The 20,593-nt window shown below is 25.9% G+C and overlaps 1 protein-coding gene across 1 annotated transcript in view; it reads left to right on the forward strand.

Annotated features, from left to right (window-relative positions):
* Positions 1–20,593, forward strand: part of LOC112681700 — a 72,813-nt gene continuing 52,220 nt past the window's right edge. Inside the window, exon 1 of the mRNA XM_025551985.1 lies at positions 1–276. Within this exon, the coding sequence (XP_025407770.1) occupies positions 124–276 (153 nt within the window). The 5' untranslated portion in view covers positions 1–123. The remainder of the gene's footprint in view (positions 277–20,593) is intronic.

A 20,593-nucleotide genomic window follows, 5' to 3' on the forward strand; every position in this document is an offset into this window, starting at 1 on the left:
GGTGACGTCGTCGCCGCCATTGCCGCTGTGATCGAAAATCGCGTTCCGTGCGCGCTTGTGGCAAGACCCGTGTTCGGCCGTCACCCCGGGCGGCAATACGACGACGGCGACGGTGCCGAGGACATGGTGGACCGCGGACCGCAGGACTCAGAAAAAAGGATGCGTAGGCGCAGCAGGACGGTCAGCTGGGACCACTCGGTCAGATCCATTGGAGGAGGCGGTGCGCCGACCCCGTCTTGGGCCCGTGCGACCGACGACAAAGCAGTGACGCTACAGGTAGGTACGGCCGAACAATAACAGCGCACACTAATGTACGAGTAGGCCGTCCCAGGGAGTGCTTTATAAGCACCCTTAATTTATAGGAAAGCACATCGAGTTCATTTAAAATGCTAAAAATATCGTCCGAAGAGAATTATTTCTGCGTTTATTAGAATCCGGTCTTTGCCAGTAGTTGTCGGTAATACTATAAAGTTCGCTAGTGTTCATATTAGGACGTTACACATGCACGAGCCGAGTGCCCAATGATAATAAAGAAGTAGTGATTGGATTCGCACCGTTAACATCACGAAGATCCCCGCATTAGGTTCTTCATCTTGCCTTTGTATAACGTCTCGTCGATTTCCTTCAACGTTATAATTCAAAATCAAAACGTTTTACGTTAAATAGGTTATAGTTGTAGTTCAGTAAATACCAGCACCTCACAGGTGTTCTCGAGATAAATCATTTTAGGTATCACAAGTTAAAGGCTAAACTTGCGTCAATGACGACGCGACAAAAAATATCATACACATTACGTCACTCCTAGACCACGATGGTCACGAAACGGTACGATATCTTTGACGAGTGCGGGTCCTGTCGCACGATTAAGGCATGTGTACTATATACTGTGAAGTATATGGTATTATTCTGCGAGGATAACCGGCAGAAGATCGTCTAAAACGTAAAAATCACGTCTTAATATGGTTTTGTCGTGTGTTCATCGATGAAGAACACTGTAACGGAAATTGATTCTGGATCATGTTCGTAAAGTGTATACGAATAGTTCAAAAATTTTAAATTTTTTATCATATACATGTAAAGAACAACTAGTTATTTTTCAATATGTGTGTCTGTTAATTAAAGTCTAGGATCGTTTCTTACGGGTTTTAATGATTTTTGCGATTTTTTCGTACCTTTATTGTCTAGTCACAAATACTACATTTTCACATGCTAGACTTGAATTAATTTGATTTCCGTAAATCGGTGTATTTAATCGTTACAATACAGTCATATTTGAAGATGGTAAAAATTTGTATTAATTAAACTTTATTAGGAAATCCATTGCTGATCCCGAAAAACGAAAATCGCGCAGAAAATAAGTTAAAAACTGGAATCTTAACAATGATTTCTGTGTCTCTGTCTAATGCAATTTGAAAACAAGGGGGCTGGTAAAGATTATTTATGGTATTCTTAGATAATAATTGTTTTAATTTTTACCTATTTATTTAGTAGTAACAATTTGGCAATGGGGAGGGGGTTGAACCCAAAAACTCCCCCTTAACCATACCACTGTTTAAAATCACTCGTTAGAATTTTGAATTTCGAAATAATTTGTTTTACTTAAATTAATCGTTGCAAAATGTAATGGATTTATTATATTATTTATATTTTTGCAGTAGCTATGTTATTATCATATCGCAAATTCATTGGATCACGTATACAATGACAATTACATTACGATAACAATAATTTTATCACTATCCCAGGTAATGTTCAGATACGCGTAATATCTAGAATTTTGTTTTTTTTCGAGAGTGTGTGAAAGCGAAAGAGCGTGAGAGAAGGATTTATTCAATAGTTTTTAGTTTATTTTTTTTTTTATTTTTTTTTATTAACTTTTCGGATTCAAGAATAATTTTATCTACCCTGATAATAAAATAAATATTTGATTTGAACAAAACATAATAAACAAAGGCAAGAAACTTAAAAACATTTGGTACAAATTTATAATCTAATATGTTACACTTAACAGAAGCTTTGGTGCGGATAAGACTGTGGGTGGACGATCTCTCCTTCCTCTAAAATAATACGTGTTTGCCAGCATTTCGTATGCGCCACCTGCAGTAGCAGCACGTACATAAACATTACACATGGTATCTACATGTCTGATGAATATTTCACTTGATATAATACGTATACCTATATTTGTTACTAATTACGTTTCATTATTGTAATACATCTACCGCGTTTGATCAAACATTCCGCGAATCATACATTATACATATTACGTATTCGAATATCTAGTGTACACTTAATAAGTGTATAGATACTTAACATTACATGTTATTGGCAAGTAGTTCGCCGTTTACAACATACAAGCAATGTCAAAACAGGGCATTTCCCTTTGCACTACCCCATGATCATCAGCAGGAAACTCAGAAAATCAAAATCAAAATGGAGTGCCAACTTCAGCCAGATTCCTCACTTTGTCCTATCTATTTCAAACAAAAAAACAAATAATTTTTAATCAATTCTAAATCAATCGAAAAATAATAATAAAAATAATCGGCTACCCCTGTTATACTGTATATTCTGTAGTATAGGCGTCTACCATAAAAAAAAATGATATAAGAATCTGATGAAATACAGACGAGTAATTATTAGAGTTTCCTGTTTCACGTGTACACGCTTTCACATATTCCCGTGAAATTAATTTTTTAAAATATAAAAACGTGTACTTTAAAACTTCGTCTACACGTGTAATTATTCACGAGTATACAGGTACGTATATTCAAGTATACACGTATTTACGTATTTAAGTTTTAAGATTTTCGTTAATATAATAAAATAACTTAACTTTTCAATAGGAAAAATAAATGAATTTTTCGACATAAAAATATATATATATATAATAAAAAAATTGACTATAAAATTTCCGATTTCTCAGTTTCCTTGGAATTTTGAAATATCAACCAATGTATTATTGTAATCATATTATAAAGTATATTAGGTTAATAATATCATAAGTTCGAATCGTTATTAATATTAAACTATATACTATCGTAATATCTGCTAACTATATATATGATGTAATCCCACTTATAACAATAATAATATATTATTATTTATAATAATTTTATTTTGATTTTTCGAATTCCCTGGGGATATACAAATTTAAAAATTGTATTTACAATTATTGGGAATTATTTTGAAACCGATAGGACGAAGTGAATGGTCGCGTGAATTTTCTCCACCCCTCCCCTTTTTTTGATTTTTTGATTTTCTGAGTTTCTTGAGGATTTACGAATTTCAATATTGCATCTTAAATGATTTACAATTAATTTACAATTATTTTTTTTTATTTAAAACTGATAAGACAAAGTGGAGGTGCCAACTTCACCTTTCACTGACTAAATAAATAAAAATAAATATCGAATCAGCAATGCGTATAATATTAAACATAGCGAGTGATGAGTATCACATGTCCTAGTTTCCATGGTTATAAAACGTGCTCTTCGCAGTATTTAAAAGTTAATCGTAAAAGCTCATTGCTGGTTGTACTCGTAATGGAAGGTCGGATATCACCCGACGCATTCTTGAACTCCGTTCGTATATACCATTGCTATTCGTATACGAACACAGTTCAAAAATACGAGTCTGCTGTGAGCGTATGTAACGTATTAAACGTAGAACACCAAATCCGGTATACAATATAATGTTTCTACGTTGTTTCAGTTACCCGATATTATCTTTCTTATTGGAAAACTATGAGCATCCATGATGATGTATGGTACGGTTACTCGTTTTATTTTGTTAAATATTTTGAGTTGTGACCTAATGTTTACCGTTTAGGTTTTTTTTTTTTTTTTTTTTTTTTGTGGCGGATAAAAACAAATATTGTTCGAAGATATTAAGTGATACGTTTAAACGTATTCTGTACTTAAATATTATTTATCCTTATTATCTTTTGAAAATATAGTTTCACAAAAGAAATTTCAAAATTCTATGGGAAATATTTTTAGTATAATAAATTTAAAAAGCTCCTGCCTGTCGCAGTCGATCAAAATTAATAAAATATGTTGCATGTGTTATCATTAAGAAGTTGAATTCAATAATAACAAATTATTCTTTTTTTATAATTCGCAATTTTTATTTTTTTTTTCATTGTGTTTCAGCGAAAATTAAATTGGTAATTACTGTAATATTGCATTCCTTTCTATAAACTTAATATTTGTTTATTGATTTGAAATATTAAGTTGTAAGCTAAGTTATTCGTTTTTTTGATTAACTTCAATAGTATTTAATTATATTGTTAATAGAAGTAATTTAAAGTTTACATTGATAATTGATTTCCAGTAAATTTGATTTTCCTTTTAATATGCAAATACTCTGTACTGACTGTTGAAATATTTTATTAAGTGCTTTAATTATTAAACTTATTATTTTTAGTTTATTTATATATTAAATATTAGTTATTAAATAGAAAATACTATATGTATTAGCACGATGGTTAAAACGAAAAAGAGATTATTATTTTTTAAAAACTTTTTTTGTATCAAAAAAAAGAAACTAATAAAATAAAAACCATTTGCTTACATACATTTGTATTGAATCATTCAGAACGTTTATAACTAAATGTGGTACGTGGAAAATAAGCCACTTTGTGTCGTACACTGAACGATTTATAGTTTTTCGTCGAATCATAAATACTCAGTGAAAGTTTCAATGATTTTAAAATCCTATTATTTTTATTATGATTCTTAATATAATCGGAAAATATCCATGAAAAACGATTTGAACGTGATCTTTGGTCTATAAAAATGTTGCAAATTGAAAACAGACGTATACAACCAAAACGATAATGCGAGCATCAAGAGAACCAAGACTAAATATATTAATTGCTGGGAAATCATAGATTAGCTACACGTAATAATTTGTTCATACATTCATAATGTGTCTATGGGCAATAAGAGCAAAAAAAAAAAAAAAAGAAAAATTAAGTAATAGAATATAATAATTAAAATAAATAGAATAGTTACTATATTGTATTATATTTTTACGAATGAATTTTGATCTTATAATGCCGGTTATCCCGTGGTAATTACATTTTTTTAGTTACACTCATAATTCTTAAATAGATTCCTCATACGCTGGCGTACATGTGGGATCGTAGTCGGGCTCTCCAATGAGTAAAAGTTAATGAATTAATGAGGTGAAAAATACTTGAACTATATTGATTAAGTCAAAAAATTATGTTTATTTATAAATTAAATACTTCATTTAGACAGTAAAAAGTTAATTAGTAATATTATAAGCAAAACACTTGGGTTGAATAAGTCATCCTTTAATTTTTAAAATTCTTATTAATTATGTTTTTAAGATGTATTTTAATAATGTACACTTCAGTAATTATACACGTTTTTATAACATTTTATACCTTGAATCAGTATATTAAATATATTTTATCTGTGTAGAGTATTTTTAAATTACCTAGGCTAAGGTATTACAATTATTATTTACATGAGTTATGACATTAATCACTATTAACCAGAGAAATAAACTAGTTAAGATGAAAAGTTATAAGAATAAATAAATGTTTTAACTGATTAATGCCCAGGTATTATTTAATTATAGCCCATTAATCATGTAGGCGTTGTACATTAAGACGATTTATAATTTTTTATTTGCTTACCTTTAAACGCAACTCGCTTCAAAAAGGTTCATATAAAAATATAGTATAGATTTTGGGTATAATTTGTATAGATCAAACACCTATACCAAATAATTCCCAATCAATTCGACAATATTTCCGAGTTGGCAATTTAATATATAAGATGTAAGCCATTTCCAAGTTAATATTCTAATTACGTGCTTTTTATAGATTATAAGATGATTATACTAAATTATCTTGTTTATGCAGTATTTTTAAACGTTAATATTATGCAACAAACTTGATAAATTTTCAATTATGTAATTAATATCAGTGGTATGTTAGAACTACATATTATAATAACGTAATGGGCGCGACATCATATCTGTCGGAGAAAAAAAACATAGATACCGTTGAACAATCTTATCTTGGCCGAATTATTTTTTTATATTTATTTTCTATTATTTCCTGAAATTTATAAATTAATCTTGTAAATATTATTAATATTAAAACTGAAATTATGTATGAAAATCATAACGATTTATTTGCTTCAGTTCGTGTTATTAATATATCTACGTTGTTTTAGACTTTACTGAATAAGATAAAATAACGATTCACGGTACTTATCATAACTATAATTATTTTTGAAAAAATAGCGTTTTCTTCTCTTCGTCCTATGATGGTTGAACTATGAAAAAAAATATTTTTAATGATTTAAATCATAATTTAAAATGTGCGAAAATCATTTGTTAATATTATATAGCATTTTACGAGTAAATGTGGAACTTAAGCATTTCATCCTTTTATTGTAACATACATTAGTCTTGGAAACACTGATTAGCTAAAATACGTACATAAACGTTTTTATATGTATGTGTATTTATTAACAGTGATATTATTAGTTTATTTGTGTATATGTATGCGTGTATTTGTATGCGAGTTAAGGTGTATCTGTTTATATGCCCTAGTTTTGTTATTACATCTTCAGATTATATCATGTATCATACTTCTTTTAAGCGTCTAAAAAACATTAAAGTTGTTTTCGATTTCACATATCTGCTACAAAAAACATAGTTTCACATGCTCATAGTCCAAAAAACCTATGTGATTTATTAAAATCAAATTGCCAATAAATGCACGTGAAATTCAAAAACACGTGTTCTTGTATATTGTTGTCAATCATAAAAAACGAATACATAATTATGAATTATTTTCAACTGTTATATTAATATCCTCAACTATAATTACTTAATACAGAATATATTTTAGGTAAAGTTGAACTGTCTGTGAAGAATATTTATTAAAAATTCTTTTTGTTATTTTTAAAAAACGAAATAAAAATAAAATTCTATAAGATAAATAATCTTCTAAAACAGTGGTTCTCAAAATTTTTTTGTCCGCGGAGCCCTTATGTATTCAAAAAAATGTACGGAATCCCGAAAATCAGGAATTTATATTCAAGACAACAATAATCATTAATATTTCATATGAAATATATATATATATTCTCAATATATATTGAGAAAAACACACAGTTTAAAATTTCATTTTTTTAAAGATCGGATTTTGTCATTTGCTATGAAAACTTTGGTCATTTTAAGTTGTATTGATAAATTTACTTCATTTAATTTTGTGAAAATACCAGTCAAGTTATGAAGTCATAATAACCAAATTTTATCAGAATTCTTAATTATAAATGATATTGGTGTCACTAATACGTGTAACTCGTTGCGCAATTCAGGTTACCAGTGTTTTCCCTCAATAACTAAGAAATTTAATAATATTTAAATTTAAATAATTAATATATGCCCACGGAGCCCTAGGGTTCCGCGGAATATAGTTTGAGAATCGCTGTTCTAAAATATACGAATTGTCAAACTAAGTCTAATGGAATATTTTTCGTTTAATTTTCTTTAGGTAGATAAATTTGTAAATTTTTTATAATATTACGTCTTTTCAACTTTGATCATAGAAAAGCACACCATGGCAGGTGAATAAAAAGTTAGTTATTAAAATCGTTAAAATGCATATAGATTTTAATTTTAAATATTTATTTTCTGTGAAGATAATTAGATAAATATTAAAAAATTATAGAAATAAGATTTATTTATATTTATTTATTCATTTATCGTATGTATAATAAGTAAAAAATAAAATAAAGGATAATTATGTACAGCTGTATATTATACTTGTTGGCAATCATAATATTCTGATAATCAAGAGCGAAAAAAATGCATAGTGTCAATATTAATATTTGTTTTGTTATAATATTTTAAAGGATTTTTATTTAAAATTAATATGAATCACTATTTAATACGATTCTTGTACTTTAATTATTACTCCTTAAATATATAAATATAGTATATATAAATGTTATTTATGATACTAAATTGCCTATATAACACGCCTACTGTATTTCTATTGTATGACTATCTACCTATCTAGTTATGTAAAACACGTAGTCGATTGAATTGTTTTTGGTTTCACTGTCCAACACGTTATTTAAATAATATTCATAATCTTCTAGAAAATGAAACAACACGAGAAACCAATGTAGAGAGAGAAAATTCAAATTATTTTTCTTTTCAACTTGCTACAGTCAAGTTTTTAATTTAACTGAAAAAAAAAATAAACAGCAAGTTTTTTCTACAGATCATCGATTATGATTCGTTTAATTCGTCGTACAATTAGTTCAACCCGTGAGAAATTAATTTGCTGCAGCGGCGGAAGTTTACGTGGTCGTTATCGTTAATATAAATGTTACAGTGTTTCTCTTTTCTTATTGTCGATTGCTCACTCATCGATCATAAATCATTTTCAGAAAAATTCGCACCATTACACTAATTTGTGTTTCGAATTACCTTCTAAGGAATCCTTTGCGAAAAAGAAAGGAATGAAAATTACATATAAATAATTGTCAAATTAACAATGTACCGTATATCTTTAGTATCAGTATAATAATTATTTACTTAATTTGTTAGCTATTAAGCAGATCACGCTAATTAGTGTTGTCAAATGTTCACAAAAAATAAAAATAAAAAAATAATACTGTATGGCAGTCACGTCAAATGAGTTGAATCGGAAAAATATTGCATCGATAATTTCGAACGCCCACACGGAACAGATCATAAAAGAGAGAGAAACATATATTTTATATTTTATTTCATATTTCATATCAAATACCTACCCACTTGTACACCGACGATGTCAAAAGTGTCTAAAAACATAGTTTTTATTGATGATCATCCTATATGGCTACGGCTTTATTTAAGTTCAATAACTTTAGAGAAGCTAAAATAAAAGCACATTTGTAGGCCAGTAATGTACACTATATGTCATTAAGTACAACCGGCTTTAATGTATTTTAATATTTTATTTATAAAAAATGAATCATAGGTTTATATATGCAAACTGAAGTAATAATACCTCATTCAATTTCCATAAAGAGTTTTATTTACATAATAACATATGTCAAATATATCATATCAGTCACTTCCATATGAACGAGCTTGGGTAGTTTGTTCTAAGAATGTTATTTACCGAGAAAAATATCAAAATACCCATCTTTTTATGATTTGACTTTCATTATTATTTTTTTTTTTAATCAAATGTAATATTTACCATGATGCATGGATGGAATTTATTTTATATTCATGTAATCATGATCACTACATATTTAATAAAACACTTTATAATTAAATTCAATAACTTACTAATTGGATTTGGATTGAAATTAATTGAATACAGAATGTTAAATGTCGATTATTATTTGAAATTATAATGAAAAAATACAAATATTTATTATATAATTATTTAATAACTCTGTAAAAATAAAAATCTCGTAATTAACTTTTTTTATTTGAAATGTATTGTGTGTATTATCCTTATATTATTCTATATGTTGTCCTTATTCAAATTATTGTGAATAATAAGTAATATATTTTATTTTAAACTACATTATCTAATAAAAAAATTATCACAACGTCATTGTTCAATCCGCTGATTTGAAATTAAAAGTTAAAATATTAACACGAATAGTAAATAAAAAAAAATAGCAGAAAATGTGAACAAACTTCGACTTCGGTATTAGGATATGAAACTATTGTATCGAAAGTAAGTATAATTTACAGGTACAAAAATCGAGATAATTTTATAGCTGGGGTAGTCACATTTCAACTATCACACTATAGGTTTAGCCGTACGTATGAGGCAGTTTACTTATAATGCTTGGATCAGCATTGACAGTAAATGCGGGGTAATATAAGTTTAACAGATACCTACGGTGGAAAAATCGATGTGGTGTTGAAACGAGCTAAAAAATATAGGAGGAAATATTAGTACAGTGTCATCATAAAACCTGTATTTACATAAAAAAGAGACCTATATTCTTTTATATTATACATGAAATAATGTTATTTCATGTTATATTAAAAATTGGTTTTTATTAATATGTAAAATTTATTTCAACAAATTCAAAGTATAACATAAAATTGTATATCAACTTTAGAATATAATTTATCAAATGTTGTACTGCATCGATATCACATACTAAAAAACTATAATTTAACAAATCGCTTATTGTTATCGTTAGAATTTAATAAAATTACTAAAACCACCAAAAAACTATTATTATAATAAGTTTTTATCCCTGAAGATACTCCTTGCAATCCATTCTACAAACTAATCTACTGTCCAATCACAAAATCGTGTTCTATTGCGTGTCTGTAATATTATTGAATATACAACTCACGAACGTGGTAATTTTGAGGTCGGTTCAATTAATTTTAATGTTTAGAAACCGCATGAATACCGGCTTTACTGATTCCATTAAACATTTCTTCCAACAATAACATTTATTTTAAATGAATGGATTAAAATACCCTAGTGATGTAAATATAAACTGTTGTTTATAAAATGTGTATACAACGTGACATAATGATTAAGTAGTTAAGTTGATGAGTAAATTGGTAGTATATTGAAATCGACACAATTGTAGTATAATTTCAACGGTAAACACACAGTATTTTAACGGTCAATTTGTTAGACCGAAAATAATATTATTCTTGGACTTCAATGTTCTATACCATCGATATGTTATATAATGTTAACGTTTATCCCGATGAAAATAGCTATCTCGTTGATATATGTACAAAGCAAACAAAATGTGGTTGGAACCACGCGATATGGCTTTGATATAATTTAAAGTTCTATATACATATTTGAAGTATACAGGTATATATATATATACTATGTACTAAAGGATAGTCATAGTATGACATAATGTTATATATATCACACATTCCAAAGTCAACCGTTATCGGGCCCGTAAATAGATGCTTAATTTGTTTTTTTTTTTTTTGGGAGGGGGATTAAACATCTTCAAAATTTTTGGGGCTTAAATAACGAGTAATGAAGTAGAATATACTGTATATCTTAATTCTTGATAATTACGATCTTTGGGTGGAAAGACAAACACTTCTACTACCCTCCCTCCCTAATTACGTGCATGACGGTTATAAGACCTCTTCGTATTCAAATTTACATTCAAAAATGGTTTCGAAATCATGGCCTTTTGCCAATGACATAATATAATCTACAAAATTTGCATCAATTAATTTAGTGGCATACCTACTCGTATTCAACTGAAAAATTATAATTTTCTTCGAAACCAAACTATAACGACAAAATATACAAAATTGTATATATTAAAAAATATTTTGTAAATAATATTTATACGAAATTTATAAATTGCAAATTAGTGATGATCAAAACAAGATCAATGCCAAGACCAAGACTTTTAAAATTTTGGTCTTGGTCTTGCGCAAGACTCTTGCAAGACTTGCTATTTTCACAAAATATAAAAAAAAAATAATAATATCTACCTGTTATAGCTGTGTAGGTTTTTTGCTATGACTTCTAAGATGAAACTTAAGTCCAATATATTATATAGTATATTAATAATATAAAACAAGCACACAATTTAATTTTTATTATAGGTACTCGTTTAACACTTTGCATTTTAAAATATTATATTTATGTTATTTTACTTGTATTTATATTTGATGAATCAATTTACCAACATAATTAACTTTATATGTTCCTATTACATTTATAATAAATATCAATATTATAGACTACAAGTTTACGACAGTAATGAAATGATATGCTGTATAAGACAGTTGTTTAAGTACACAATGTCTAGTATGGAAAAATCACACTAACTACGAACGAAAATAAAAACGTAGTTCCAATCAAAATGATATCTACCGTAGTCCGTAATGACTTCCAACAATTATTAGTATATATGATTCAAAGTAGAGATGTATTATGAACATAAGTTATAAATTATTCTACGAGCAATATAACTTTCGACGTTTTCATCGATTTTGGGAAAAAATTATAATTTTTCGGTAATTGTTAAGTATGAAACAACTATATTATGTTATTTTGTAATATTAATTCCAATTATTTCTAATCATTTTTTCAATAATTCGTCATTTCCTCGAATACTGATCAAATTTAATAACGAAACAAATAATTTCTTATTATTTTCGTTACAAATTATTAGGTAGTGAAATCTAGATAAATAATGTGTTTTCGGGGGGAAAAAAAATTGCAAGACAGAGTCTTGCAGTGATGATTTTGTTTTTGTCTTGATTTTGCAGCTTCGGTATTAGTTTGGTCTTGTTCTTGCAAGCCTAATCTTGGTCTTGGTCTTGATAGACCAGTACCGTCTTGGTCTTCCAGCAAGAGTCTTGCGAGACTACAAATTTTGATTATTACTATTGCAAACAGTTAACGCTGTTCTCGCCATTAGTTGTTTTAAAACTGAGCCGGTATTAAACATTTTTAACGAATTCAGAATAAGATGCATATCAAACTTATATGTACAATGTTTAAAAATCATCGTCCTCTAGCTAATCTTTATTTAATCATAAGGTCATTAAATTATAATTATAAGTCAATGAATCCTTAAGTACGCACCTTTGTAGCATAAAATTATAGTTAATTAATAATAATAATAAGTGCTCAATGTACTTATACGTATTATTACTTAATATCAACAAATTTCGCCTTAAACTATTCGCTACTCCAGATTCTAAATGAAAAGTGTATTACATTGCATTAACAATGATTGACGCATTATTTTATCAACATTTTTATCATGCACATTTGTGCAATCAAAATAAATATTTTAGTTTTGTTTAATTGAAAGTACTCTTAAAATAAGTTTATTTTAAATTATTATTGTTATTTGATATTCGAATTACAATAGCTTATATTCGTATTCATCCCATATGAAGGGGCAAGATTATTGTAATCTATTCCGTTGACTCAAAACCTGATACCCAGCGAGCCCTTATTTTTAAATTGATAATTTATTTACTCTTGGATTATTATTTATTGGTTTACTTCTGTAATTTCAATATTATTCCTCTTTTTAGCTTTTATTTAGTACAATATTTTACCACTAGAAAGCAAACTTAGTTCATCAAAGTTGTCCGTAATTTCTCGTTTTGTGGAACGAATAGAAGCATGCAGCATTCAAAAAAATATTATTATTAATATTTGTTCATATTGCTTTAAATATTATAATATTATTCCAGTTGATTTAGTATTATAATGATCTGAACTTTATATAAAAATTCACATAAGTAAAAAGTATAATGCATATTATTTTTTATTCGGAATTTATTCATTTAATATTTAAATGATTTTTGTTCAATTATTTTTCGTTCATGCATTTATTATATTAGAAATCAAAGCTTTATATTATTAACTAAACTATATTTTATTTTAGCTAAACTGTAGTTAATTCTTACATAAAATACAAATGTTGAATCAATAATTTATATTTTAAATACTAATAAATCATTCATTATTAATTAATAATTATGAGTTTATTACAACTATGTAATAGTTTTATGAAGTAATAAACATTTATAATAAAAATATAATTTAAAATTGAAGAATAAATATTTGAATTTTACTTAGTACTTTGATACAATATAATGTTATTTAGCCTATACTGTATTATTTCTAAAATTAGCGATATATAGCGATATATAGATAACGCTATCTATACTTATATACCACGCTCGAGTTTTATAGATAGATAAGTACTATTTGTCAGAGCATTCTGTATATTATATCAAAATAAATTTTAAAGTATTGCATATTTTTAATTCAATAATAATTAATATTTATAGTTGACTATAAAGTATTAAAAAGATTTGATACAATTATAGTCATTTGATATTTAAAATAATTACAACATCAATACATATCAATAAATAGTAAATATTATAAAAATACAACTCATTATAAATTGCTAAATTTCAAATTCTGGTTGAAAGAGTATAATAGTTTTACAATGATGTATCATACGTGTATATTTTCCAATTCTGTGAACTCATTTTCAATCAGTGAATATCTACTAAAAGCCTCTATCGATATATTTTTTTAGGAAAGATAGAAAATTCAAAAATTATTGTATTTTAGAAAGATTATTTTTGATTTTTTTAAGTATTTGAAATAATATTAAGTTTTGTTCACCAAACTTCTTTATTTATTTCGATGCAAAACATAATTTTTTTAGTATGTTAATGCTGTTTGTTTTCACAAATATTGATAATTTTTTTATTTCCTAGATATTAACAATTTTTTTAACTAAAATAGGTTATTGTTTAAATATGTTATATAATATTATTTTAATTAAGTTAAAATATTATTTAACGTGTAATATATGAATGATTAAAATATATTTCATAACAGGTAACGTGATACTTAATACATTTGTATTTCGATGAAGTAATGAAAGTATTAAAATACCCAAATATAATTGTAAGCATATGATTTTAATAGTTAAGAGCTGAGGAAATGTTTCCGTTGGGTGTTTTTGTTACTTTTGTTATTTAGTACGCCACTAAATTAATTAAATAATTAATAATAAATAAATAGTACATTTGAGATTGAAATTTTCTTTAAATTTTCATGGATTTAACCGATATGTTTTACAGTAACGCTATCTAACTTTGTATTTGACGTAACTAACATTAATGTACTAATTATAGAGTTACAAATTAGAAATATAATTTGTATTCGTAAAATTATAGAATGTTAGGTGTTTTTATATACCACTACACAATCAAATATGATTTGAAGTACAAAGGTAAATAATAATATGTTCAATTGTATTTAATAAGGACTTTCTATATTTTATCATGGATTATAAATCTAAAAATTATATATGTTATTATTTGTTTCATATTTTTATATTAGATAGCGTTATATGAAGTATTAAAAAAAGGAAGATTCGTAGATAGGGTAAGATTTAGAGATGGGTGAATAATAATACTATATTGGTATTTTAAACTTGAAATCAATGTCGCATTGCTGTCAAAAATGATTCTGAGTGAAAGATAAACTTATCTATAATATAACGTAATTTTATCTTTAATACAAACTAAATTAAGTATTTATTCAAAGTAGTGTCAATGGACATCCCTTTTTCTAATACTGTCTAGCCTAAAAATGTCAATTATTCTAATATTATGTTTATGCATATTGTAATTTTTTCTTTATTTAAATTAATATAGTAAAATAATCAAATTTTTAAAAAAGTATATAAAATTTATTATGTCTATAAACAGCAGAAATTTAATTAATATGTTTCGAAAACATGTGTCTTTCATAAATCATAAATATCTTTAACTAAAAAAATAACATCGCCTAATGGAAATTTGTTGAAGTATCCGATTTTGTTAAAATTTAATTTTACGAGTATAAAACTTTAATAATTCTTGTGAATTTTCAGCAATTATTATTTTGTGATGATTGAAGCTATCTTTCTGGTCAGAATTGTGTACACGAACAAGTAAAAAATATACTATATATAAATTTAATATATCTTAGTAAAACTAATAAATTACTCATTTCATTCGGAATCTAAAATATGTTAACAGTATATCAAAAACCAATAAAATAAACATAAATAAATATGTATAATAAATGTTACGTAGAAAATAATACGAGTACGTTAGTCCGGTAGATATTTTTAAAAACTATATTCACATGTAATAAATAAAAACTTATAGTACGTATATGTAAAATATTACGTAATTCTGTATTTATCAATATTATTTATATTGTTTTTCGCATTTATTATTGATAAAAATCAAATAATAAGGAATCTATTAATTTATATAGGTACTTTGAATTCTTTGGTTTCTTATAATATATCCTTTGAACAGTTTATTATACCCATATATTTATTCTACTCCTGTTTGGTATTTTTGTTATTTTTTATAGATTCGTGCACCATAATTCATGAAAAATTCTCCGTTCATTTTGACAGTTCATATTTCATGATAATTTTTCTATTGAATTATATTCTTCAGTACACTTGGTTTATAAAACGGACAACCGAGGTGCGTGTTATTTTGAGTAAAAACTAGATATCGGTTCAATTGGAAATTGAAATACATGTGTGACACATTATTTAATGATTCTTGCGTGCCCGAGTACGAATCGTACGTATCCGAAGTACGAAAAGTAACTAATTAAAACACCATAAACATTATATTTTTTTTTATTGGGGCACGATTTGATCATAAACAATATCGTAGATCGCAGGTAAACGTTATTCTTTGCTTCACAATATTTTTAATAATACCTTTTTCGTCGGGTACCTAATCAAACTATATTTTAGTACAATTTTCCGTCTCGTCGTTGAACATAACTCATTGAATACCTTTCCATAGCAGCTGCTGCTACAAGTAAAGAGGTCTTTCTCCGACTTTTTTCGTTTAGCACTAAAATACTAAATGTATTATATACACACCTCATATAACAACGTAAGATGTAACAAAGAACATTTTGCGGTTGATCAATATGTTGTATTTCAATTCTACCTATTATGTATGTAATTGAAACTTAAGTCGTGCCCACAGGGGGTGCCGGGTGTATTTGGGCACCCTTCGAAATGTTGTAAATGTGGCTCTTAAATTTAAGTCTAAGAGTAAGGGACATGTATTTTAACTGTTGTTGCTCAAATTAAATGTAATTTATTCTAAAATATTAGGTAAAATATAAATGTTTCAATATAGAAAATTGAACTAAATTTTCAAAATGTTGTGTAAAAACTATTTATAATAATATTACAGCTACAATTAACTACAAAAGTACATATTATAAATAATTGAAGCTATCTGAGAAAAATATACGAGATTCAAAAAAAAAAAAAATATTCATTAGAACTAATATACCATAATATTAAATAAAATATTAAAATTATGTTTATTTAATTATTTATACATTATAATTTATTAAACATACCTACATGTTTTTTTTTTTAACATAGGACTCAAAAGTATTGTAGGCACCTCCTGAAATACCGGTCTACGCTTACTTATGATTAAACGTGTATACACTGTTTCATTTTTAAAATATTTATTATGTTACACATATATAGCTACATTTACATTTATAAAATGTTTATTTATTTTAAACCACTTCTGTTGATGTACTATCATCCATGGTTTCTTTCATTCAGACGTATATATGTCATACTAAAATTAAGATTCTGATATTTAATTGAAATGTAAACTATATTATGATACACTATCATATTTTTGAATGAAATATACGAAATAACATAAAAATATTGATTACAAAAACCCTTATATATATAAACTTCAAATTAGAGTATAAATTAGAGTATGTATTAATATGGTATATAAAATAATAAACGCAATTTCTCGGTAGTTTAAAAGCTACACGGTATGTTATACGATATAATAAAACAAGTTTTCAAATAGAACGTTTCGAATTACATACTCGGTTCAATTATAGCTTATATTTCAAATTTCTCCTTGCATGATTCAATATGAGAATTATTTTTGGCAAAAATAATTGAGTGCGTATCAACTATCGAACACTTAATTTAATTTATGAGTTCTCAAAAATCGTATTAGAGTTTATGCAACAGATTGTAAATATTCTAGTTTTTATGTATGTGTCTTTTTTTTTTAATTAGAAGTTAGTTTGAATTGACACAATACTTAAAAACATACAATAAAAGTGTCTAATAACTTTTTATTACACACATTTTTCATTCATATACTATTACATATATATGTTACCGGAAAAGGTGACAATCAGTCCGTGTTGACAATGACTAGTCAATAACGATAATGTCTGATTTAGTAAGGAATTAATGTCAATACCTAGTCATTGATAACAATTCCTAATAAAAGAAGGCATTGATAATAACATTAAAAATTAATTTAAGATATTTTAATACTTATTAGCTATTTAGGATAAATCATAATCTTAATCTTTATTGTTACGTGGTAAATTACTATGACACTTGGAATTATATAATCTAGTACAGCGGTACCCAAACTGTGCTCCGCGAGGCCTTTGATGCTCCGCAATGGTTTGCCTAGGGCTCCGCTCGTAACACCACAAACAATTTAAAAAAATGTTCGCCATTTAAAATTAATATATATTTCATGAAGACTTGAATGTTCCATAATCAGATCGATCACCGATAAAGCGATGTTGATATTTGTTTGAATGCGGATTTATAACATTGCCTAATATAATACGAAAATGTTGATAAAACTACGAAATATCCAACATTGCCTAACCTTTCCAGTCATTGTCAACAATGTCTAGGATATACTGACAATTCCTGAATTTTCATCTTTTTCGGTAACATATACAAATAATACTATCATATATAGTACCATTACTCAGAATTCAGGATTAAGAAATATTGTTTAGTATATATTTTTTTTTTTTGTATTATTTTTACTTATATAGTATTACTTATTATCATTCGAAATTCTTAACTTTATTATTTAAGCATTCCTAACTATGAATGGGATGAATATAATCAATAACTTTAAATTCTAAGTGAGGAACCGAAGTAATACTCAAAATAAACCACTGACTTTTATGTTATATCTATATCTCACCATTATGTGGAAAAATTATGTTTAATTATAAAAAAAAAAAAAAAATGGAAATATAAATCAGAGACGTATAATAATATGATATATTAGAATATAACATACAAACGGTGTGTTAAAATGATAACGAATATGTACATGTCATTTTTAAATTTAATTTATATGTTTTCCTTTATTTAGTCTCAAATACATTAAATACTATTTAAAGCATACATGAAACAGTTTGTAAATAATTCAACATAATATGTGTATATTAAAATTATAACACTTTAATTGATTTTTTATAATATGACATAGTAAAAATGATCGTTTTAACTCGAACAACATTATCAACAATTTTGCTCAAATATCTTCAAGTTTTTAAATGAATTATAGTAAAATTATGTTATAAATACGATAATAATAATACTAATATTTTTGATTATTTTTTGTTTATGAAATAAGGGGTTATGTCTTTTTTTGATACAAATATTTACTATATTAATATGTATTTATGGCAATTATCTATGTTATATTATATGTGCACAGTAAAAAATCATTATTTTGAAAGAACTAAGTTATAAGAGTACATATATTATTGCAGTTGATTTAAATTGATGTTATTTAATATGATTTTAAAATTTAGTGTTAATACATAAAATTCTAAAGAAAAGTTGTTATAGCAATATAAAATATCTTCAAAACTTGATTACAAAAACAAATTTTTGTTAAGTACTTGATCTAATTTAGTATATAATTTCGAATGAAGTTGAAAATTATTTTTAATTTCTGAAAACTTCAATACGTGAAATTAAAAATTCTCTATTGAGTTTAAAGAAAAGTTCTATTATAATTTTATTGATATATTTTTAAAATTATTGGAATACTATAGTAAATTTCCCAAAAGAAGATAAATTTAAAAATATTAGAAATTCTAGTGTTCAAAATGAATTTAAAAAGCATTAAGCATATAATATATGCATTTTAAAGTTAAAATGAAATAGTATAATTATTATTTCTAGCTGGAAAATTTAAAGAATAAAGTAAAATATTCAGGTAATAATAAAATGTCGTTCATTTATTGATAAAATATAATTAGTATTTAAATAAATAAATTAGTAAAAATATTAGTAAACGGTTAATACTATTTAATCAATATATATAAAAAAATAGTTTATATATAGAAAATAAATAATCGAATAAATAAATACTTAACCCAAAGAAGAATTATTATTCTAATGTATGACTGGTTTCGAATTAAAAATTTATCATCAGGTATATACAAAGGTGTATACAAGTATAAAAAGTCAATAAAATCGTCACTCAAAAAATTAAAAAAATTATTAATTTATTTAAATTTATATATAAACTATTTATTTATATAGTTTATAGAAGGATCATGAAAAGTGCTTATACCAAAATAAAGAAAATTGTGAAACTATACTTCTATATACATATGTATATATAGGTCATAGTATAAAGTTTTGTTTGTGACACACGAAGAATAAACAACTATTAATCTTAATCATATTGATTTAAACTCAAGTGTGGAGAGCAAATTTGACTTTTCTGATATGTCAATATTATGCAATAATTGGAGAATAATTCATTTTTGTATGTTTAAATACGCGATTCGAGAAATTATTATTTTAATGAACAATTTTGCGTTTTGTGAATTATATATTTGAAATCCTATGTATTTTTATGAATTTTCTTTTAAGTTATTAAAAAGTTCAAGGTACTATTTATTCAATGAAATTTAAAATGATGTATTCAAAATAAATATAATTTATAATTTAGACTAATAAAACTAAAATTAAGTATTACATTAAAATATTCTTTTACTAAAATAAAATTTATATGAACTATTTCTTATGTCTAATTGAACAATAAGCTTACCTTCTGGTATAATAGACTTAAAAATAATTTCAAAACAAACCTTCAAGTTTTAAATTGTTTCATTATCATTTTCAAATAAATTGGTTCCGATACTACTACTTTTATTTCT

Source organism: Sipha flava, unplaced genomic scaffold (genome assembly GCF_003268045.1).
Source record: "Sipha flava isolate LNK unplaced genomic scaffold, YSA_version1 194_pilon_pilon, whole genome shotgun sequence".
In the NCBI taxonomy this organism is placed as follows: domain Eukaryota; kingdom Metazoa; phylum Arthropoda; class Insecta; order Hemiptera; family Aphididae; genus Sipha; species Sipha flava.